Source organism: Acanthopagrus latus, chromosome 19, assembly GCF_904848185.1.
Source record: "Acanthopagrus latus isolate v.2019 chromosome 19, fAcaLat1.1, whole genome shotgun sequence".
In the NCBI taxonomy this organism is placed as follows: Eukaryota; Metazoa; Chordata; class Actinopteri; order Spariformes; family Sparidae; genus Acanthopagrus; species Acanthopagrus latus.
In genome coordinates this window covers 15,619,834-15,643,717 of record NC_051057.1, presented here as the reverse complement: position 1 = coordinate 15,643,717, position 23,884 = coordinate 15,619,834, and the positions used below count along the sequence as shown (strand labels likewise).

Sequence of the window (23,884 nt, the reverse complement as noted above, 5' to 3'; positions counted from 1 at the left end):
TGCTTATCAGAGCTCCAGAGTGTGATTATTTTGGCCCCACACACAGCCAGAAACCTGTCAAGTGCTACTACGCATTTTCATTGGTTAAACAAAAGCATGCTTTGCACTTCTATTCCTGTAAACGATCGTTTACTGAATGTGTTGGGGAGTTAACTTTAAATGCATTACTGGGTCCACTGAAATGAAAAAGTCAGAGGTCCCAGTGCAACCAGTGCAAACGGCTCGTCTGGAGCCCTGCTGGTAGTTCGCAGCTACAGTCTCTGGAATCTGCTTGGACAAAAGATAATTAGTCCAACCTCACCAGCAGAAAATCCAACACTGCCTTCTGGGAACAGCCGTGAATAAACACCACAATGATGACTGCTCAGCACCCAAGATGACACTAAAATAAAACCCAGACGCACCAACCAGCTTCCGGTCTGCCACCCACACACTCACTCAAACACAATGCCCCCATCTTGGTCTTAAAAAGTCCAGAGAGCTTGGAGCCACAAGGGTTATTTTTAAACCTCAATCTCTCTCCATCTCGCAACTCATTGTTTATCGTATTACTGCACGGATACGTGAGTAAACAGTCAACATCTTTGTGAGCTCCACTGCGACCACAGGGAGAGAAAAGTAACAGGGTGGAGGCTGCTGGTGAGTCATGAATACTTTTGTGTCATTACGAGTCGATCAATAATTGATGCTGGGTGCTGAAATTAAGACGATATGATGCCACTACATCTTCTCTGTTCTTTCCTTTCTTTGCACCTCCACATGACTCAGAGGATGACTACTCTCCTGTGGGTCAAATCACCCCCTCAAGTTACAGCATTAAATATTCAAGCCGTACCTTTGCATAATTTACCTTGTCAACATACCGAGGAAATGACTTGGAGGAGGATGAATTTAAGTTTGAGGAGCTCAGCAGAAACATTTTAAACAAACTCCTCTTCAGGCAAAAAGACGCCGAAGGCAGGTATAACTTCACTGTGGTGGCGGAGGCAGCGCTGCTGGCTGTGTGATGCAAGTGAGTCCTTACATGCCTGCGCAGGGATCAAACAGAGTAGATAATTTTGTAAAACAGACACTAATCTAGCAGCATTCAAGGCTTTAAAGCTGGCTGTCTGCATCTGATGGGTGTATCCCAGTTTAAGTAACAGGCTGAATTGTCATCGCTGAGGGCATCTCGCCTTTGTTTAAACAGCGAAGAGCATGTGTTGCTGGCTCTTTGGTACCAGCATAATGGTCTTCCTTGTCATGTGATCGCTGCAAAAAAATTCCAGAGCAGCTACTGAAGCCCAGCGCACATGGCGGCCCTCTCTAACAGATGTTTTTCGTTTGTGCTGCTGCAGTCTCTTTCGGTTCAGAGGCACGGAGCCAGAGAGGTGATTCATGATGCGAGCCTTTTCCTTGTTACAGTCAGCAGACACAAACTGGGCTCCGGGTTAGGAGTAAACATGCTGCTGGTTCTGTTTTGGTAGATTTTCTATCGTCGTTGTTATAAGAAGCTTGTAAAGGGCCAACGCTAGAGGTGATGGATGGGAGAGGACGAGGCCATCTTCCTCATCTGGATGTTTACAAGTGATTTATAACAAATAAACCCCCATATAGTGGCTTTAACACAGCACAGCTTTACGTGAGAGATTACTCTAAATACTGGCAGCCTGAAGTCATTCATGTCTGCAGCTAAATGTGTTTCAAAGTGGGAAATGAGGTCACGTTTTGGCATTAACAGGCAGCAGCGAAGGTGAGCGGTGCTTCCCTGGTTTGATGCTCCATTTAATCATCGCAGAAAGGATGCCAGTGGAGGGCGACGGTGGGGGCGGGGAGGTGGGAAACACACACACACACACACACACGCACACATAACAACCCACCTGCCTGGCCTTATTACACTGCCCACTACATGATCGAAGGTGGCACAGTGTCGCAGAGTGCGACTTTTGGATGCAGTATCTCAATTCTGCGCTAAAATCCATCTTTTTTTAATATATATATATATATATATATATATATATATATGCAATCTGGCCTGGGTGAGAGCAGGGAATCTCTTTAATCCTCAACGGTTAAATCCAGATCTGACTGCCAGTGACTAGAGAAGGTCTTTCTCTCTCTCTGTCACACACACACACACACACACACACACACACACACACACACACACACACACACACACACACAGCTACAGCCTGGCAGCATGCTCTGAAGCTGCAAGTTATGTAATAGTGAACACAGAGAGCTGCAGGCCTGAGTGCACATCCTCCTATACCCTATACTCCCTCCACCACAGCCATCCACCCCCCTCCTCTATTATTACTATACATATCTGGCAAGAAAGAGGAGCAGAAACACACAAGATGAGAGGTCACCTACACACACAGCAGCTCTGCACCAAGTGTGTGTGTGTGTGTGTGTGTGTGTGTGTGTGGGTGGGTGGGTGGGTGGGTGGGTGTGTGTGGAGAAATGTGCATTTCTTTTGTCGATGCATCAGGCAGACATTAAAAAAAAACAAACTCACTTTTACGCTCAACAGGTGCAATTATTTTGTTTTCTGTGCCAACATCATTATGGATTATGGCCTCTTAAGGTAAATTTCACCAGCTGAGTTAAGGGTGGATTGCGTGTTATTATCTTTCCTGTAAATAAACTGCATTCCACCTGAAAACCTGTTGTGTTTTCATTTACATCAACGCAGCTCTCTTTGGTGGTGATGTGTAATTAGGCATCTCATCCATCCATCCATCCATCCATCCATCCGTCCGTCCATTCATCCATCCAGGCTGACACAGTGGCCTTACCTCCTCCAACACATTCACTGTGTTCCTGCAGCTCTGCAGTCGGGTGGTGAAGCTGGATGTTGTCGGGGAATTGTAATCCTCAGTTGTCTCCGAGAGAAACTCGGACACCGATATTTGATCCGGCATCCTTTAACGGGGGGAAAAAATGCCCACAGGAGGGTTGGCGATGAATGCTCAGAAAGACAAAACCATGTAAGACTTAAAAATAAAAATAAAAAAACAGGCGAGGAAGCAGGGGGAGTCTCGTGCGCGCCGATGGAAGGGAAAGCCGTTATTTGTTTTTTCTTAGCCGTTATCTCCACTGAAAGCTATCGAGATGATTAAGACGTGTCTTCTTCTCCGGTGACTTCTCAAATGACTTCACTGTTCCCCAGGGGCCATGGGAGGAGGGAATTAACTAAATTTCTGCAGGCTGTGTCCCCTCGGTGCGTCTGTTCCTTCGTAGGGATGTCTAAAAGCGACGCATTTATAAATAGTGTCACTCTGCGTCTGACTAAACCTCGGAGGAAAAACCACCGTAAAGAATAGCGGATGCCCTCATTATGCTCTACAGATGTTCAATAACCCCGCTTGTCGTCAAAACAGCGCGCCGTTACCAGCCTCTGTCTGAAATGTATCATAGTCCGAGGTCCGCCGAGGTCGTCGCGAAACGCAGCGGGGCTCGGTCCTCCCGTCTTCAGCCGTAGTTTGTGTTTTTTAACGCTAAATGCTGCCGCAGACACGTTCACTGCCACTCTCTCCTGCTCGGTCGCGCTCGAGCTCCTCACAGGCAGCGTCAGGCTAGATGGGAGGGAAGACCTGACTTCCGGTCACGATTGTCAAAATAAAACCCCGGTTGTGACTTTATTTTTGGTAATAGTGAAAAATGAATGCTCATATTGATGCGAGAACGGAAAAAAATAAAAGCAATGAAAGTCTCAATATTTAATTCCAATTTATTCGAAATTGTGGCCTTATCATTTTTGTAGGGCCCATATGTTTCATCAGTTTCAGTAGCTACCACATTTTGTCAAATGTTCTCTTAAAACCTGAGCGAACCACATAATTCCACAAAATAAGTGACAAGTAAGCATTAAAGACCGATGCAGACCGAGGTCACACCAAAGCTGAGACACTGCTTTATGCTGCCTGTGTATGCAGGATGGTGAAATGTACACATACATTAATAACAGTAAGATAGATTTAAAAGAATGCATGTTTGACCCATGTTTGAATTGTAAATTCATAGTAGTGAAACAGCAATGCATTGTTTATGAGACTGTACTTGAAAGTTAAACAAATTTGAGAAGAGCTTCTGGTTATCTGAAAAAAAAAACTGATATACCGTTGCTATTCTATTTTGAAAACAAAATGACCCGTTTTCCGGTATTTTGTTACACTTGACGCATCTCTCTCCCACCCACCTCCGCCTGGTTGACGGGGCCGAAGAGCCACTCTGCGCATGCGTGATCTGGAATCTGTTGCTGGTCATTACATTCATTTTCCTAGGCTAACATGGACACGGGCTGATAAAACAGAACAGTTGGTTGTTGTGAGTTTGCACGAGTGTCCCCTACTGTCAGATGAGTTTATTTCAGTTTTATTACATCTGACTGTCACTTTGGGGACTAAATGTTGACATTTTTTCAACAGGCTTACTGGAAACTGAATGCGTGAAAACACTAAAATATCCCGATTTGCCTTGTTATTTTCGAGTTGTGTAGTTTGGGTTTAAGATATCTGGAATAACAGGTATTCATATTTCTGGCTCTGAGGAAATGTGTATGGTTAAGCTATTAGACCACTTAAATAAATACAGTTCAGTTTATTCAAGACGTCATATTCCCAAAGAGAATCAGGTCTGAGGCCAGTAAGCCACATATCAAGAATATGTAATGCACATGTAATACAGTGTGTATAATATAAAAACATTGAAGTTTTTCCACAATGTAACATTATACCTTTACATCTTTAAAAAACAATTTCACATCTGACTGACATAAACTACAACTTCTCCTTTTTAATTGTTGTCATAGAATGGTGCATTAGTATATGCAAAATCATAATGCATAGATAGACAATCTAAAATAATAATTTTTCTTCTGTTATCATTCAGGGAAGTTTCTGAGGTCCTTCTTGCGCTAATCCAAACATGGAGCGCCACCTTGTGGCCAGTTTAAAGGAATATCTTCTGTTAAATGTCTTTTAATGTTGAGGGATCCTCCTCAGCAAATGACTAAGAACTAATAATTATTACACCTGTTAGTTTGGTTCAGCCATGGTCCAGAATATATATATTTTTAAAACTATAATCTTACACTCTGTAAGGGAAGAAGTGTGTTCTGGTCGATTAAATCTCTTTAATTCGAATGACGTTATTATTTGCGTTTAATATGAAAATACTGACAGGAAGTTCCGGTTTTCGTACGCTCGCTAGCTTACCGTATCCTGTGTTAGCGCGGTGCTAGTGCTGCTAACGTGAGGGATAGAAGGAGATAGTTGACGCATTAAAGGGAGTTCGCCCCAGGTTAAACAGCCAGAACACAGGTGGAAAGGTAGATATTCTCGCCGAGTACCTGGATACGCTTGTCATTTCTCCCATAACAGCCTGTTGTCCTCAAACTTGTGGCGTGGGAGAAAAACAACAACCAGAGTTCACACTGAATGGCCGAGGGTAACGCAGGTAAGTTAACTAACGGCAACAGCCTGTAAATAATTTATGCAGTCAGTGATATTGTGTCTCGATATAAAATTAAGCTCTCACTAACAAAACGTTACTGATTTTGTTTATAAAGCTAGGCTGGCCACATAGACGTGCTCGCTAACGTCTGTTTAGCTTATGTGTTAAGTTAGCTAGTCATTACAACCAAGCTAATGTTAGCTGAGATAAACTTTCCGCTAACCTTAGCGAGCTGATTCTTGATCTATGCAGTCACGTTTAGCTTGCTATGGGTTGTAAACGTTAGCATGTCAGTGTGATAAGGCTATTCTTAGATGACCTGACAAGTGACGATGATATGTGATTCACCTGTTATGAAATACAGGATCTGATAAAAAAAATGGAATGAGCTTGTTAGCTTATAGCAGCACCAGTCCGTTCGGTAGTTTAAAGATGTGAAATGATCTTAATGATCACATCCTCTGAATTGTGCAGAAGCTAACTAGCTACCTTAAAAACTATATATAATGTACTGCATAATATACATTTATTTTAAAGCAGTAATAGGAATATTTATGGTAGCAGGCAGATCAAAACAACACGCATTTGATTGGTTATTATATTTGACTATATTCTTTCTCCTAAATATCCCTGTCATGCATGGATGATTAATTTACAATGTAAGATAATTTAATGCATTTTTCCTGACTATACAACAAGTGACAAACCATTCCAGTACCTTTTTTCACAATCAATATTTTAATTATAAGTAGTTACGTATATTCCCACTGCAGTGGACATCATGCGCCAATGGTATGCAAGGTGATTCTGGAAAAGCTTTTGAGATCCTTTATTACCAGTAATCTATTGTCTGCTACACAAGATGTATGAAATACAGCTACATGTGTTTTTGTAAGATATTTGCTGCACATCTCATCATTTTTTTCCTGTGTAGGAAGAAAAAAATACACAATTCCAGTGGACATTGTGCCCTTAAGGGTGTAGTCTACTTATTGAAGTTATATTTAGATCAAATGTGCTTCTGTTTACAATAATTATCAAAACAAAACACATATAATAAGGCAAAATATGAGAATGCAGAATATACCCTTTGAGGCATAATGTGAACAGATGTATTTTCTTTCTTTCTTCTTTTTTTAATCAGAAAAGTGATAGAATCTTGTTATTCAAACCTGGATGTTAATTAATATTATTATTACTTTTTAATCAAGATATTTCTAAAACCTTATGTTAGTCTGGTTTTCTATGAAAAAGAAGATTTTACAGTTATTCCAGAGGTGCATGGTGCATCTCCTCTCCTTTCTGCCATTGTTGAATTCATGATTCCATATATCAGAATGACAAAGATTTTCAAAGACAATAATAAACTGGACTTGTGGACAAAGCTTAGGGGGTCCAGCACTTGATCGTTTGAACATGGTATTCCAGCTTAAATAGTTAAAATAAATCTACTCTGATGGACACCATGCACGAATACTTACTGTAATTGTATTCACACAGCTTCAGGCTTTTATTATAACACTGTCACTTCTCTGTTTGCAGACCCACCTGACCTCAATCCAGATGGGGCGTCACACCAAAAATCATATCAGCACAAACCTAGAAGAGGCCGGCCCAGACACAACAATGACAGAAACCTGAGTAGCAACAGTTATGATCCTTCTCAGCAATATGGACACTTTCATCAGGGATTCAAACCCCCATTCAGCCACGATAATTCAAATGATGCATTGCGTCAACATCCTCCCTACCAGGAAGAGGATGGAGCCAGAAGGCGAGGGAGAGGTAGAGGGAGGAGAGAAGGGAACGGGGATTTTGGTGGCTCCAGCTCCTGGCGGCAAAGACCTGGAGGGGACTTTGGTAACAACAGAGGTGCCAGTTCCTATCGTTCAGGGGCACATCTCATGGATGGACCTGATGGACCCAACTGGAGAAGAGAAGATTCAGGCAGGAATTTGGAACAAAGCAGTGAAGACCAGGATGCCCGTGCTAAAAAACCCCGGCGGTTTAGCCAGGAGCAGAGAAGAGGACATCAAAATGAAAGGGGTAATCACTCTAAGGAGAACAACCCAACAGCAGGAGGTCAGAGGGCAAATGACACTAAAGTAGAAACCCAACCTTCAGACATCAGTGACAGAACTCAGAGGAGCAGGATGGCTCTGGACTTTCAACATGATGAACATCAGAGGAAACACACTGAGACAAAGCGACGGATGGGACCAATCAAACCACCCAAACCACCAACTCAAGATGAAACTGGCTCAGAGAGGAGGTCGAATGTCCAAGATGACCCTGGTCACTACAGATCATCTCAGGATCTTGCTGCCAGTAAAGCTGGTCGTGGCTCAGGACGAAGCACACCCCTCCAGGCCAGAGGGGGGAGAAGAACATATCACCAGAACCACCGGCCGGCCCAGAGGAACTGGAACAAGATACCAGAGAGCAAGGAGACACAGACAGGTTAGACCAAAGAGTATGGCTCCACCTAAAGTTTATCTTCATTGTTGAAAAATCTCTCAATTCTTTTCTGGATGTGTTGAATAGTTTGATCTAGAAAATGTCAGACAATGCTGAAGAGTCAGGCGCTTTCCCAAAGCCCAAGATAACATTCTCAAATGTCTGTTTAGGTCACAACCCAAAGATATTAAGTTAACCATCATGGAGGAGTAAAGAAACCAGAAAATGTTAAAATTTAAGAAGCTGGAATCAGAGTTATTTTACTTTCTTTTTTCTTAAGCTGATTAATCAAATTTCAGAATAGCTCCTATTAATTTAATAGTTGCCAAGTCATCAATAAATCATTTCAGCTTAAAGAGGCAGTCATGGTTATAAAACATACTGATTCAAGACTTGGAAGTTTGAAAAATGTTAAATTTTTACTTGTACTTCAGTGCTTGATCAACACAATTAGTCATAATCAAAAAATCTTTATAGTATTTTAAATGAATCAATCCTGTCATCACAGTTGTTGTCTCTTGGTGTCAAAATAAGTGAGAATGAAATAATCAGGATCAAAACATACAACCAGTTGTGTTCATAACAATGTAGAGGCTATGATAAAGGCTTCGAGTGTCTGGAAAAGTTTCGTATAGTAACGAATAGGAAGTGCCTGAAAATGCTTTAATTTTCTTTGACATCTTGAGTAATTGACCACTTCCTGATTTTCTCATCAAAAGTGTCTTCTAAGTTACAGTTCTGTAGTACTGGTTGACAAAGTCACATTATATTTTGTTCTCTCTGTGCTTCATTCTGTCCTCACTGGCCTGTAATTTAGCAGCTCATTGGTCTTTGATGGAGCCGCCTCAGGGTTGTTTTGTATTAAGAAGTCATTTGTGGGTTATTTGTCTTCTGAACCCTGTCACTCCACAGGATGTCTGATTGAACAGCTGTCTGAGGAGAAGTACGAGTGCATGGTTTGCTGCGACGTCATCCGGCTCATGGCCCCAGTGTGGAGCTGCCAGAGCTGCTACCACGTCTTCCACCTGAACTGCATCAAGAAATGGGCCCAATCCCCGGCCTCTCAGGCAGACGGTATTTGGATGTTTATTTTTAGCAGCACTGAGCCGCACTCGGTACAAAACAAAAGGACCACTGTAATGCATAATACCGCTGTGCAGATGGACAATACCTAGTCACAGTAGCCCCACTACAAAAACACAAAACGCAGCTCTCAGGCTTTGAAGTTCCTGCTACATCAACAGGATATTGTGTTGCATTGCAGTTTGGGGCCAGTGGAAATATCTGCTGTTCTCTTTTATATGAAAAAAATAATGTGTTGATACTGAAACAAAGGTGTTTTTCAGAATCAGCTGAAGGTTGGCGTTGTCCCGCCTGCCAGAATGTTGCACTAAAACAGCCGACTTCCTACTCCTGCTTCTGTGGTGAGTGATGGTCATTCATGCAGTTGGATACATGAATATTTAAATGAATATTTTTGTTCTGTTTTGGGCAAAAGAAACTCATCACTCTTCTTTACTCCCACATGTGATTGGCAGGTAAAGTGACAAACCCAGAGTGGCAGCGCAGTGAGATTCCCCACAGCTGTGGTAACATGTGTGGGAAGAAAAGGAGTGGAGTGGACTGCAACCACCCCTGTAACATGTGAGCCTTGAACAATCACAGTGAAACCGTCTTGTGTTGTGTGTCTGTCTTTTGTTATTTTGAGGTATTTTTAGGGGCACGGTGTGTTGGGTTGGGATGCAACACTGTGAAGGACAGTTTGATTCGATATCAAGTTGTGAAGTCGCTGATTATTATCAATGAGTGAAGAGGAGTTTGACGTTCTGATTGTGTCGTAGGGGAGATTGGAAGTCCACCAATTAAACAATAAATACAATTTATAAATCTGTTGGGGACTTTTTTTTTTTTTTAAAGAAAGGTTAGAAGGTGGTTAGAAGTACTACAGTTTGCGATTTTCAGTTTTTCATATACCTGTAATTTAGTCACATATCCAAAATTCAGGACCCTGTTGAACAATATTTTCTGTCTCCCTTCAGCTTGTGTCATCCTGGACCTTGTCCTCAATGTCCTGCCCTTGTAACAAAATCCTGTATCTGTGGGAAGACCAGGTAATCTGCATTTGAATCATGTCTACATCTGTCTGTCTGTGTTCACTCTGTATTTATCAAGATTCCAATGATTTATCGATTAGCTTTCAGCTATCAAATTGGTAAACAAATATGAACACAATCGTTATTTATGTGGTACGCGAAGAGATTTGTTCTTCTAGCCGAGTTTTTAACACCATAGTAATTATTGGCCCATACATTTGCAGTCAACCAATGCGCTGTGGTCAGGGAACAGTGCTGCAATGTGACAAGGTGTGTGGTGCCATACTCAACTGTGCTGACCACACCTGCGCCCAGGTGTGCCACAGTGGCGCTTGTCAACCCTGCCAGCTGCAAGTTCAGCAGGGTGAGTCTCAGCACGGCTCTGTACAATGTTCTAACTGATAGAAATGTGTCTTCAGAATCAGCTGATTATAAGTTTGCCTGTTTTAATTGTCCTTAGTGTGCTACTGTGGCGTTACAACTCGTCAAGTCCTGTGCGGCACAGATAAGGAAGGATTTGATGGTTCGGGACACTTCTCCTGCGAAAAAACATGTGGAATGTAAGTCCGTCCATGATCTATTCACAATAAAGCTTTTATTTCAGTCTGACAGTCCCACCCACATCCTGATGCTCACTCTTGCTCTATCAGGATGTTAAACTGTGAAGCTCACCGGTGCCAGCAGGTGTGCCATCGTGGCCGGTGCCAGCCATGCCCTCGCTCCCCAAGCCTGGTGAAGACGTGTCCCTGCGGTCAGACGCCGCTGACCAAACTCTTGGAACTGGGCTATTCTGAAAGACGGAGCTGCTCCGATCCCATCCCGTCCTGTGGGAAGACATGCAACAAACCTCTGGCCTGTGGATCCAGCGGTAAGGAAGAGAGACAAAGGGTGTCTTAACTAGAGAAAGTACAGATTTGTGGTTTGAAAAGAGAACTGCTGTATTGTCAACATGCTCGGACTCAGACCAGAATTCTGAGACAATGAAGCAGTTCATATTTTGTGTTCAGACAGGATGTAAATTACGTTGAGCTTCTCCCAGTTCGTCACAACTGAATGAAAGAACTTGTGTTATTTCAGACACCATCCATCTGTGTGAGAAGCTGTGCCATGAGGGCAGCTGCGGGCCCTGCTCCCTGACCTCCACTATCAGATGCAGATGTGGCTTCAAGACAAAGGTGAAGCAGGCTTGAGCACCAGCAGAATGTTTGTCTGATATAGTGGTGCTGTTCTCATTTGTTGGGCTTTTATTCATCATAATAAAGACTTAAAACAGCCCTTTTGTTTTTCAGGAGGTCCCATGTGCCACAATCCAGAAAGAGGGTAAGATTTCTAATGAAATTAAAGAAGGGACTCTTCTTGCTGCTCTTCTGCTATTTAACTTCTGACTCTTTTGGTTCCAGAGGAGCTCGTGTTCACTTGTGAGAAGCGCTGCAACAAGAAACGCTCCTGCGGCAGACACAAGTGTGGCGAGCTGTGTTGTGTGGTGAGTATTCAGTTACCTGACGTTAGTGTTGTGCATTTTATACCCTCCGAACGCTATTTAGTTGGAAAGACAAGAAACAGTGCTGGTGTTGGCAAAACTTGTGATGCTTATTTTGATGAAATAAAATAGTTTTATACTACTTATGCACAAACAACACCTTTGTATCGAATTCAGGGTCTTAAAGTGAATCAAACATAGTATAAATGTGGTCACTGGGACAGATGTAGACTATAGGAGGTGGTGTCACTGGTTTCTGTCTGTCCGTCCAGAACGTGGAGCACAAGTGCCTCCTCATCTGCGGCTACAAGCTCAACTGTGGACTCCACCGCTGCCAGGAGACTTGTCACCGTGGAAACTGTGATCCCTGCTGGCAGTCCAGTGAGTCCTGCAGACATTTCTATCAGTCCAACAGGGCTTTATTTATTAGCCATGTCTCAGATGTTCCATATACAGAAGTTACTCTGCCATTAAAAAAAAACTTAAATGTTTTGGATTTCATCTCAGCTCATATCTGTCGTGTAGGGCTGTGCTGAATACCATTTTTTGAGCTTCAAAGCTTCAGCGCAGGCTTTAAGGCTATAGATACAAGAGAGGAATGCCATGTGCCTCTTTCCCAATCAGTCTTCTTTTTCTCCTCTTCAAAAAACCCCAGCATCATTAAAATACAGACTTGGACATCCATTACCATGGAAACAGTAGACGTTTTGAGACATTCAGGTCAGGCCTGACTATGTGGCTTCCCGATTGCTTCTGTCTTTAGGTTTCGATGAGCTGACATGTCACTGTGGACTCACCGTCTTGTACCCGCCCATCGCCTGCGGCACAAAGCCACCAGAGTGCAAAAACATGTGTACAAGAAGACACGAGTGTGACCACCCAGGTGAGATGAAACGGCAAATGTTCACACTGCAGTTTAAGGTGAAAAACACAATATTCACTAAATGTCTCACCAGGGTACAAGCAAAAAAAAGGGGGCAACTAAAAAGCAGTTTGAGCTGTTAAACCAGGCAGTGCTGATAGAATATGAATCAAGGTTCTGTTACTGCATGCCCTATTTCTCACATGAATGATTTCCAGAAACATATTTTAGTTCACTGTTTAACTCTTACATGAGAGACTAGTTTTCTGCTCCTATATCAATTTCCAAAATTTCGAATATTTAACCTTTAAAACTGTCAATGTTAATGTTCTCCCAACATTTATCTCTCTTTAGTGTTTCACAACTGCCATAGTGAAGAGAAGTGTCCACCCTGCACCTACCTCACTCAGAAATGGTGCATGGGAAAGCATGAGGTAACTCCCCCGAGCTGGCATTTGCATAACTTCTGTTTTCATTTCCTGTGATAAAAGTGACGCTCTTTTCTTCTGTCCCACAGCAACGCAGCAACATCCCGTGTCACCTACAGGACATTTCCTGTGGCCTGACATGTAACAAAACACTGCCATGTGAAAACCACCGCTGCAGACGGATCTGCCACCGGGGCGAGTGTTTGGCAGACGGCAGCTGCCAGCAGCCCTGCGTGCTGCCTCGTCCAGACTGCGGCCACCCGTGCTCCGCTCCCTGTCATCCAGGCAGCAGCTGCCCGCGCACCACCTGCACCACAAAGGTACAGCACGCTGAGAGCAGCTGGACTTCCAGACGCTCAGATACAGGTTACAGAGTTTGTGCAGTCTGTTACATCCAGGCGTGGAATCATGACGAGTTCATTCGCCATCTAGTATTTCTCCCTAATTAAATAACGTCGTTACTCTGGTGTAAAATGATTTTAGTCAATAAATGTGTCACATCTCCCTATTATCAAAGGTTACATTCAACAGTCCAGCTGTGTGTTCCTGCTGCACATCGGCTTCCAGCATTTGATGAAATCTGCTGTAATAGTGTGCAACTGTCATGAAATAGCTAACTTTGATGAAATAATAACATTTCAGTGGCAGCCCTCCAAACGCAAGAGCTTAAACAATGAGGCCTTTCACCACTGCTGGAGTTGATCACATGAGCAGCATCAAACTGTCAAAAAAGAAAAAACGGTGTCTGCTGAGTCTTATTTTTCATACTTTTTACAGGTTTCTGTACAGTGTGATTGTGGTCGAAGAAAGGAAAGGGTTGTCTGCACAGAGGCAACCAGCTCATATCAGAGGTCGGTTTGGCCCTTTCTGTATTCAGCTGTTTTGAATTGCGAATATGAAGTGGTCGAAACGTCCTTCAATCTCTGTTCTGCAGGTACGCTGCCATCGCCATGGCCAGCAAACTGTCTGACATGCAGCTCGGAGACTCCATGGACATCGGCCCGCTGCTCACTAAAAAGGAGGCGAAGCAGACTAGGTAAAGGAGGAAATTAATGATTTTCTGTTGAAATAAACGCGCATAAAATGATTTGAGAGGCCTGGCATGATGCGGGTACCTTAAATCAATAACGAAACATTATTTAAATGTTCTTCCGCATAGAAATGGATTTCCTGTTCACCGTGAATGATGACTTTTTGCTTGCACATTAATTATTAAATAAATCAATCAGAAGGATGCATTTAATGGATTACAACAGGACCAGAACTATCCGTTTCTCAATAATCATTTCAGTACTGCAAGCTCCAGCAAATGGGGGCACACAAAAACTGCTTATATACTGTATCTTGTTTTCTCAGGCTTGAATGTGACCAAGAGTGTGCGACTCTGGAGAGAAACAGGCGTTTGGCGGACGCTTTGCAGATAGACACATCTGCTGACCCCTTCAACATCCGCTCCACCTCTGTTTACAGTGACAGCCTCAAAGACGATGCCAGGTCTGTCCTACGCACCGTTTGGTTAATGCTGTCCACGCAGCTTGTTCAACGCACTACAGACTACCCATGAACCTCTCTATTCCTTCTCTCTCCTTCAGAAAGGACCTGAAATTTGTGACAGAGGTGGAAGAAGAGATCAGGAACCTTGTCGAGCTTGCTAATAAGGTAAGGGTGTCATAATGAATCGATTGTGCTCACAGGTTGTGGTGTGATGCTCCCTCTGGTGGCTGTGTTGGGAGCCCGCTGCTCTGAGGAATAACTGATGAACTTTACATTTAAATACAGGAGCATCTTAGAAAATTTCAGTTGCCAGTCATGCTATATGATCCCAAAGTGCTTTCTAAAACAATTAGATTGGAAAAGAAAAAAAAAACAGCAAAAGCAGGTGGCCAAAAAAAACAAAACAAGAAGAGGCTGAATGTTACTGAGCATTCAAATATCACATACATTACACCTGCATTAAAGACTAATTTGCATGCAATATTGTGTCTAACATTGTGTTCATTCGGAAATCAAATGATGTAAAAGTCATGAGGGTTATATCTAAATGAGGTAATAAAGAAACAGTATGAATATAACGTCCCTCAGTATTTATTCCATTTCTCTGTTTGCCTCTATTATAATCATTTGCATTGGTTAATTATAGCTTCTGTCAATTTAGCACACAAAGCAACGTCTTCCTGATTAGGCAGCCCACCTCTGGCTGTGACATTGATGTATGAATTACATTTTTCTATTATTTACTGACCCAGTTGTTGTATATTCAGCTATTTTTGAGCTCGGTCAGTCCTCCGGTGGACCTGTGAGGAGGAGCCGGCTGTGCTCGCTTGTAGGTGTCTGACATGATCGACGAAGCCTCTTTAGTTACTGTTTCTAAGCCAGACTAAATGAGTAGGTAGCTCATGGAATGATTTGAAAAATAGACTTCGTGTTCTCTCTTTTTTTTTTTTTTTTTTTTGTTCGATGCATTGAAGCTATCAGAAGCTAGGCTGTCAAGGTCACTGTTGGGTCTGTTTCTTTGCTAGATGTAAAGGATTGTTTATCACCAGAATCTCTTCTTGGAGCAGCAAATCATTTCGGCAAAGCTTCTCTGCCTCAGAGTCTAACTATAAAAAGGTTTTATCATAAATTCCTCCCTTGAATGTCTTGCCATGACTGATTTAATTTTCTGCTCTTCTTCTCTTTTTTTTGGATGGCTACTTTTCCTAAAAACAGGGTTATTGAATGTTTTACTAAATAGCATTTTTGCTGAAATACTTTAAATAACTTGCTTCTGGCTAAGAGGTTGGACCAGTTTTATGTCACTTTCTGATTTCCCAACCTCTCCATGAGAAGCTCATGACTACAAGAATCAAACATGCTAGCATGACATTATTCTGTAGTTTAGAAGGTAATTTAAAAGGCTTGTTTTCAGCAGTTGCTCCTGTGTATGGGTAAGATTGTGATTAACGGTAAAAAATGTGTTGTGTTTTTAATATATCTGTTCCTTTTGGTATGTTAACTTCTGGCTCACTAGCTCATCAGTAAAGATGTTCTCATCATAAATCCTTAATGGACGTGCTTTTACTAATGTCTGCAGGGAAAACAGCCAAAGAGGAGCCACTGTTTCCCGCCCATGAACAGAGAACACCGGAAAATCATCCACGAACTGGCCGAGGTCTACGCCGTGGAGAGCGTGAGCTACGACAGCGAGCCCAAACGCAACGTGGTCATCACAGCCCAGAAGTAATTCAGACATTGAAAGACGTGAACATGCACCGCCTGGGTGCTTTCGAAACAAATCTACTTGTTGACTCTGGATTTGACGATGTGCTCTCACTCGCAGGGGGAAGTCGGCCTGTCCCAGCTCAACCCTGACATCGCTGATCGAGCGCGAGACGACTGCGAGGGCGCCTCCTCCCATCGCTCACATCAAGCAGCACAGCAGCAAGTGAGTCTTCTAGTCGTGAGTCTTCTGTTGTTAAACATCACATTGAGTTATCAAGTCTCACGCTTCTTCTCGATTCTCTCCTCAGGGCTGCCAGTGGAAGCACCTGGTCGAAGATGGTCAAAGAAGAGCCCGTGATCGACTACTTTGATGTCCAGGACTAAAAAAAGACAACCCCTCAGGATCTACTCATAGAACACCAGTCTACATCTGCCAAAGACACCTGATAACCCTTCTCGTTTATGTTCATCGAATCAATAACAATTCCTCTGGCTCCTAATCAAATAAAATGTATGTCTGGAAATGTCTCAAAGACGTGACTGCCTCCTGGGAACACCCACACTTGGTATATTCAGGAGGAGGATTTGAATGCGTGTCGAGTCAAGCGTTCTCCTTAAATTAAAATATTAAACTCAATCGAGCAAAATCATTTAGAAAAAAAACCTCCTGATTGTTTTCTTTGCCTCATTTGAACCCAACTTCCCTGGAAAAGCTCCTATCTCAACAGTAGATGCTTCTTTTAGATTGAGCTCTCGCCGTGCCAGAAATTGTTTTTTTTTTTTTTTAGCCATGGGATATCTTTTGTTCTATCTGCTGGTGTTGAGCCAAAGGGTTCAGCAGTAAACCTCTGCTGATTGAGTTGGTGGGTGGGTAGGAGTGGGCTGCACTGCGGAAAGAAAAGCTTTGTTTGAAACACGGCGTTGACCCAGATGTTGTGAAAGCTCTGCTCTTGGTACAGGAGTTTTTTGAGGTCAGTTTCAGAACTCGCGTCTATGTTCGGGGACACGGAAGATATCATTGGACCGTTTTTAAAAAGTTTATATTCGGATGTACCTTCATTACGCTCTGTCTCGACACTTCCTGTTTGCAGTTTGTAGTCGCATACATTGAGAGCGCTCCTTACACATCCATTTTAATAAACCGTTGGCAGCGGTCCACTACACACATACATTTCTGGCTCTGTTGTTTTCATTGAGTGTGTGTTTTTCTTCTAAACCCAAGAGAGATAACATAAAGCCATCCAGCTTCCTTTAAGTGTCATTGTTGACTCATTCAAGAAAAGTATGCGTCTGAAGTGGATAAGAATGCCAAGGAGTGGATATTGGTAAATGTCTTAACATCTCTCACATTACGGATTGGTTGAAAGACAGTTTTTCAAGCTCTGAAAGGAAATAAGATTTTTTTTTTTTTTTAAATATAATTCTGCATATTTTACAGAACGGCCTTTAAAAACACTGAATAAAATTGATCCAGTTCAGCACAGCTGGTGTAAATCAGGTGCTCAGAAGCCCAGAAATCACAAATTGATTTGTTCGTGTGCGTAGTGAAGAAGCCAACAATGAAGATTTCAGCCTTTAAAAAGGGTGTTAATAACATCAAATCCATGTGGTGAGCTGTGAGGAGCCATTTTATGAGGTTTTTTTTTTTTTTTTTTTTAGTTTTTTCCCCCATCAACTTCAGGAAAAAATGTTTTGTGGACCATGAAACCTCATCTGACTTCACATCAGCGTGATGGTAAGTCCATGATTACTGATTTTTCATTTTTGTGTGAAATTCCATTTTCTGCACTGGTTTACAAACAAACTGCACGCAAACTGTTATATTATTATAAACATTTGTAATCTGTCAACAGAAATTTTGGGGTTAGATCCTTTGTGGCCCCTTATTAAAGGGGCAATATGTAGTTTTGGATGAGAAATTCAAACTCAGGATTTTAATATTGACACTATTAATGAGGTGGTAAAATATTTATTGTCCCCATAACTGAAAAGACAAGCTGTTCTGAGGAGATAAGGTCTAAGAACACAGTTTGAAGCTAGAAAGGTGGCAGGGTCTGCCACAGTGTTTTTATTCAGTCATGAGAACAAAGAGAGTTTGTTAATTTAGTTTATATAGGCACAAATTAAATGAAATATAGTGCATGCTTGATGGTTCAGTGCAACTGTGAATTAAAATGTTTACTGGCACAACTTACAGATGCTGCTACAGATCGTGTGGGTTAAGGGAGCTGATGGTGCAAACCGTTTTTGTTTTGTTTTTTTGCTCAGTGCATCACTCAGGTTTACACCACCTCCACCCCTCCAAAATAAAAGTGAGTCTTTGTTCCTGCGATGCACATTTGTTTATCATTTCTGCACACACACACAAAAAAGAGAGTAACCTGTAGCCACCACCTCACACTCCCTTTTGTTAAATCCTCCCTTTAAAAAAAAAAAAAACGCTCCTGACGATAATTTGATGACACTCCCTGCCACTGGGTAATTTTTCATTATATCGACTCTCCGGCAGAGACCGCGCCTGCGCTCCTTGCTCCCCTCTCACCGAGCGGAGGCTTCACCAATCCCTGGCTCTGGCTCCATCCCCCGGCTCGGCGTCTCACAGGCCAGTGCTAATAAGTCGCCTAGCTGTCCGGGTAATGGGGAAGTGTTTGGGGGGAGACGCCGCTGTCTGAGGAAGCCGTGAGGAAGTTGAGGAGCGCAGGAGGAGAGGGGGAAGAAGAAGAAGAGCTCGCTTCTCCGCTGCGCGCCGCGCCGGACCGGACACCTCCACAAGAGACACATCCTACAGTTGCTGTTGTTGAGTAGCCCTTAAAAAAAAAAAAAGAAAGAAAGAAAGAAAAAAAAGAAAGAGAGAAAAAAACAGAAAAAACAGAAAGCGCATAGTGATGGAGAGAAAGGTATGGATGCCTCTGCTACCTTGTGATTACATTAGCCACATTTTGTTGTATTTACTCGCTGCGCTCTGCATCCGCATCCACCATTGGAACTATATATTTCTCTTTATCCTGCAGGCGCCGGATTAGTGCGCACCGGAGTTTTTTTTCCTCTCTCTCTCTCTCTTTCTCTCTCTCTCCTTCCTCGCCTGGCTGTAATTTATTGTGCCTCTTTAAAAAAAAAAATGAGAGAGAGGAAAATAGCTGCCAGGATTTAAATTCCCACCTCATGGTGTATTTAGAGGGGGGCTCATTCCGAGGGCGCACAGTCGCATGGTGCACAATTTCTCTTTCGAAAGAAAAGCCAAAAAAAAAAAAAAAAAAAAAAAAGGGGGTGATGTGGTTTTTTTGGAGGGGGGGGCGCGATATTGAAATGGGGAGGCTGTGTAGCTCCGTCTGCATCATCACACAGTATAGTTGCAGCACCTCACCTCCTCCACCTCCACCTCCCACCCCTCCCCGTTTTGCGGGCCCGACGCAGACACCAGCGCGGCTTGTTAACCTTGACTCGTGTGGGAAGCAGACACTTGAGGAGTAATGCTGGAGGAGGGGGTGGTGCTGGTGGTGGGATGCACGGTGTGAGCCTGCGGATCTTTACCTCTTACCTCTGCACGCATGCCTTTAATTCATCCGCCGTCACCCCCCCACCACCACCACCTTCCCTTCATCTCTCCCCCCTTTCCTTCATTCAGGGTCCCTGTGATGGTGCTTCATGTGTTCATCATCGTGTTTGTGTGCCCCCACCGCCACCAAGTCTGCAAGTGTGTTTTGGACCTTGCAGGGTAAAAAAAAAAAAAAAAGAGAAGAAAGTTTCAGTTTCAGTGTGTTAATCTGCTGGCAGGCTGTGGGTACACACAGCAGCAGGAGAGGAATCTGGGGGCCAGATCTACTTCTGCTGATCTGAGGGGAATTTTTTTTTTTTTTTTTTATATTCCAGCAGCAATATTTTCACTCCTGCTTCTGACTGTTTACGGAGTTGACCGCTAAACTGTGCGTTAGAGGAATAGTTTGGCATTTGTGCTTTCCTGCTGAGAGATACTTCTTGTCCGTGCATTAGATGTGAGGCTGCAGCCATTGGCCGGTTAGCCTAGCTTAGCATAGATACCGGAAACAGGAAATTAGGTAGCTGGTGGACCAACCGTGAGGCCTTATTTTAGAGAAACTTTGCATGGAAGTGAACGGAGAGAGGCAAAGATGTTTTTGATCCTGTTTCAGGATGTATACATGTGGTGTCTGTCAGTTAAAAAGATTATTTCCAAGTAATAAAGTGTTAGACTGTGAAAATACGTAATTATAAAGACTACACAGCCAACAGCCACGTTAGTGATGTAGTCTGGTTGAACGCTGGTTAAAAACCTGTAACTTGTGTATGAACAGCTGACAGAACTGACCGTCTCTCCTTTCACATCACTGCAGTTGTCAATATGAGCACATTTATTGTGATTTTCAGTTTTTTCAGTACCTTCTCTGGGCCGAGGTGGCGGCCATGTTGGTGTTGGTGGCGTATGTTGAGAGAGACAATGTCATTCACTGAGCTATTTAACTCAAACTGTAAGATATCGGTAATGTTTATGACAAACTGTGTGTGGCTACTTGTATAGATTGAACAAACTAAAAATAACTTGTAATAATAAACTGTAGCGATGCTGGAAGGTGGATTTTGTTACCTCTGATAAACCCAAGCTAGCTGTCTCCACCTGCTTCTAGTATTTAAGCTATTAGTCTTCTAGCTGTAGCCTCATATTTAGCAGAGGACAACAGACATGACAGTGGTTTTGATATTCTCAGCTACTGAGTACAGGTTATTTGATCTATGCCACGATATCACTGCAGCTTCTGTATGTTAACTATGAAGCTACAGCTAGCAGCCAGTTAGCTTAGCAAGCTTAACATAAAGATAGAAAAAGGGAGGGAAAAGATAGCCTAGCCGGATGCAGTGACCAAGAAATATTCCAGCCTATAATCCCCCATAAATCCCCTAAAATGCTGGTTTTATACTTTGTATAGAATAATTAAAATTATATAAACTGTATTATTTAACTTTAGAGGGGTGTGTTCCCTTTTCAGAACTGGCTACCTGTTTCTGTAAGCTAACAGGCTGCTAGCTGTCGCTTCATATTTAGCATGCAGACCTAATAGTGCTACGATCCTCTCATCTAACATTCAGCATTAAGGCTTCTCCATCAGTTCAGTAGTTTAATTGATTCTATATGCCATGTAATGTATGGATGCTGACTATGAGGCTCCCACTAGCAACCCTGCTCGGAAACAACAGCATAAACCAGCACCAAAGACCAGCAAGACCAGCATATGTTGTGTTTTGGTGCTGGTTTTGGAGCTGGTCTATGCTGTTTTTTTCAGCAGGGCTGTCATGGCAAGCTTCACATCAAGACAGGAAATGTGAGGATACCTGGCTGGGTGCAGTGACCAAGAAATCATCTGAAAAAGGTAGCTTTTGTACTTCAGTAAAACAAAATATAAAGTGTAATTTGTTACCTTTGAGATGTGTTTGTAGGATAGAGCTGAGCTAGCTCTTTCCAACTGCCTGTAGTCTTTAAGCTAAGTTGAGCTAACAGGCTGCTAGCTGTAGCTTCAGATTTAGTGTGCAGACATAAAAGTGCAACATTTTTTCCACCTCTAACACTTAACATTATGTTGCTCCAAACACTGAACAGTTCAATACAGTTTAATTGATCCTCTATCCCATGTCATGTCTGTATGCTAACTATGAGGCTAGCCCTAGCAACCAGCTGTCTTTTATATTTCAGTTAAACAAAATAAAGTGTAATTAGTTAATTTTAGACGTGATTGTAGTTAAGCTAACAGGCTGCTAGCTGTAGCTATAGATTTAGTGTATATGGAGGCAAAAGTGGTATCATTTTTAACACGTTGACACTTCAGGAGGCCTATTTAGTGGCTGCACTGCTTTTTTGGGGGGGATTATGATTTGTCCCTCTCACTGACATTCACCATGGTTGCTTTTCTCTCTGTCTTACATTAGGAAAAGTAAAACATTTGCTCGTTTACTTTATGCGAAGCCTGGATGCGTGTCCAAAGCCAGTAAAAACTGCGAGCTCAGAGGCGCCCGAGAACGCTGAAAAACTTTCAGTCAACATGTGTTTTCCCTTTTTTTTTTTTCGAGGGAGGCATTCATCCTTGTATAACTGCAAATGTGTTTCTCAGTCGAACTCATTTCACATTTTAAAGGTTTTCTCAGGTTTCAGCCTCTCTCTCGCTCCCTCCCTCGCGCTCGCTACATCGCTCCTGCTCTGGTTTCATGTACAGAACTGTTGAGTTATGGACTTGGTGACTCAGCTGCCTGCTGTTTTCAAAGATCACCTTCTCAAGCTCCTCGGTTTTGATGCTCTGTATGAGAGAAACACAGACACTGGCACTCGGACGTGATCAGTCATCACGGAGTATTTCATTACCGCTCTTATTTAGGAAAAATTGCAGCTTGCGTGTTGTTGTTTTTCCATAGATTTAGTCCCTCAGAAGTCCTTCCATTCAATTTTCTTGTGCGGCAACACTTTTTTTCCAGATAGGATAGGATATACATTAGATGTACATATAATATTGCAGGAATGCCCCAACTCTCCTGCTTTTTCCTCACTGTTCACTGTTGAAGTCTGTATAGGCTAAGCTTTTGAGCTTCTCTGCACTCGAGCTTGTTTGAATACTAAGAGGGTTTTTTTTTTTTTTTTCCTCAAGTCCTTGTTGTTTTCTGAAGAAGTGGTTGATCCTTGTCGGAGCTCTCTCTGTAAAAGTAGGACTGAAATAGCTAAATTTCAAAACCGCAGTCTTCCCTGACCCAACTGCTGGCACAGATATTCACTTCAGTGTAAAGAAAAAGGAGACCAGTCCCATTAGTATGCAAGGTGCCGTCACAGCTCCTGAGGTCTGATAGAGGATCAGAGGATCAGCTCCTTTTACAGTCTGCTGAAAGCTTGACCTGGCTTTTTAAGGAAAACTGCACAAGAACCCCCCCTCCCCTCGCTCCCCTCACTCACGCATATTTACACCTCAGTCACTCTGTTCAGTCATGTTTGAAATTTAGTTTTGGGAAACTCATCAAGGTCAATCAGTGTTTCACTGAGTATGTGCTTTCAGCAGCAGAGTTTTTATTAAACTTCTTCTTTTTTTTTTTCACACCAGAAGTGCGATTGATTAGAAAAAAAAATCAAACTGGAAGCTGCACACAGTTGGCTGTGGGTCCTGTATAGCAGGTCACCCAATTAAATGTTCCCTGGCTTTGTGTTTTGTGTTATTTGCAGGGATAAATGGACAATGGAGCACTTCCTTTTTTTTGGCGGGCGAGGAATGTGCTTGCTCAATGGCGGAAACAAATGAGCTTACAGGAAAGCTGTTTATTTAACTGAATATTACAGTGAAAAAGAAATGAATAGACAATTGACAGCACAATTTTTATTAGCAACAACTGTGACAAGGAAAGTTTTCTTGCCTCAGTCGCTGGTTCCCTCATTTTCTTCATCTTATATTATACTGAGTTACATCATCTATGAGATTTGGACACAATCTGAGGATATGATTTGTAACTCTAGGAGATTGTGATGCTTCTTTTTTACTGTATATATGTAATTATCAGTTAATTGAGAAAGTAATCTGCATTGTCCATCAATAGTGTGAAATATGAAGTTGCAGCCTTAAAAGGAAAAATTAGTCATTATCTACTCACCTCTTAAAATGGATGAGTGAAATTTCGTAGTCTTTGAAACATTTCTTGAGCTGCACTGCGAAATAACGTGGCAGAGCTCACCGAAAAAACAACTGAGATGGAGATTTGTTTTAAAATGTAAAGATTTAATTTAAGATTTAAAAAAAACAGCAAAAACCTGCCATTTAAGTGTCTCCTTACAGATTAAATCTCCAGAAGCCTCACGATCAAAACTTGAGACGGATGCCCTGCTAATGATCTTAGCTCAGCAACTACAGTGAAGACTTCAGCTTTGAAAATGGTCAAAGTA

At 42.4% G+C, this 23,884-nt stretch overlaps 3 protein-coding genes across 10 annotated transcripts in view; 2 read left to right on the top strand and 1 right to left on the bottom strand.

The window, feature by feature from the left end:
- Nucleotides 1-3,575, bottom strand: part of asap1b (ArfGAP with SH3 domain, ankyrin repeat and PH domain 1b) — a 60,382-nt gene extending 56,807 nt beyond the window's left edge. For 4 of the 6 annotated variants that reach the window (XM_037079932.1, XM_037079936.1, XM_037079934.1 and 1 more), the window contains exon 1: nucleotides 2,787-3,574. In XM_037079932.1, the coding sequence (XP_036935827.1) occupies nucleotides 2,787-2,912 (126 nt within the window). In that variant the 5' untranslated portion in view covers nucleotides 2,913-3,574. Of the gene's footprint in view, nucleotides 1-2,786 lie in introns of all 6 variants that reach the window. The other 2 variants (XM_037079935.1, XM_037079933.1) reach the window with 1 other exon arrangement.
- A 1,599-nt stretch (nucleotides 3,576-5,174) lies between these two features.
- nfx1 (nuclear transcription factor, X-box binding 1) lies at nucleotides 5,175-17,137 on the top strand. Its single transcript, XM_037079508.1, has 23 exons — nucleotides 5,175-5,448; nucleotides 6,988-7,905; nucleotides 8,815-8,976; nucleotides 9,249-9,326; nucleotides 9,441-9,546; nucleotides 9,942-10,013; nucleotides 10,220-10,359; nucleotides 10,456-10,555; nucleotides 10,646-10,863; nucleotides 11,073-11,170; nucleotides 11,285-11,315; nucleotides 11,396-11,478; nucleotides 11,748-11,856; nucleotides 12,239-12,358; nucleotides 12,692-12,771; nucleotides 12,855-13,085; nucleotides 13,543-13,616; nucleotides 13,700-13,801; nucleotides 14,122-14,259; nucleotides 14,358-14,424; nucleotides 15,839-15,984; nucleotides 16,085-16,189; nucleotides 16,275-17,137. The coding sequence occupies exons 1-23, from the start codon at nucleotides 5,430-5,432 to the stop codon at nucleotides 16,348-16,350; spliced, it is 3,273 nt and encodes a 1,090-aa protein (XP_036935403.1). The 5' UTR covers nucleotides 5,175-5,429; the 3' UTR covers nucleotides 16,351-17,137.
- Nucleotides 17,138-18,481: 1,344 nt separating this feature from the next.
- Nucleotides 18,482-23,884, top strand: part of smarcd3b (SWI/SNF related, matrix associated, actin dependent regulator of chromatin, subfamily d, member 3b) — a 45,594-nt gene continuing 40,191 nt past the window's right edge. For 2 of the 3 annotated variants that reach the window (XM_037079705.1, XM_037079707.1), the window contains exon 1: nucleotides 18,482-18,863. In XM_037079705.1, coding sequence (XP_036935600.1) covers nucleotides 18,852-18,863 — 12 coding nt within the window. In that variant the 5' untranslated portion in view covers nucleotides 18,482-18,851. Of the gene's footprint in view, nucleotides 18,864-21,144; nucleotides 21,348-23,884 lie in introns of those variants that run through there. The other variant, XM_037079706.1, reaches the window with a different exon arrangement.

Excerpts from the sequence above, each read along its gene's own strand:
- nfx1 (XM_037079508.1), top strand. Across the intron at positions 7,906-8,814 it reads GAGCAAGGAGACACAGACAG|GATGTCTGATTGAACAGCTG; the intron begins GTTAGACCAAAG and ends GTCACTCCACAG. Across the intron at positions 16,190-16,274 it reads ATCAAGCAGCACAGCAGCAA|GGCTGCCAGTGGAAGCACCT; the intron begins GTGAGTCTTCTA and ends TTCTCTCCTCAG.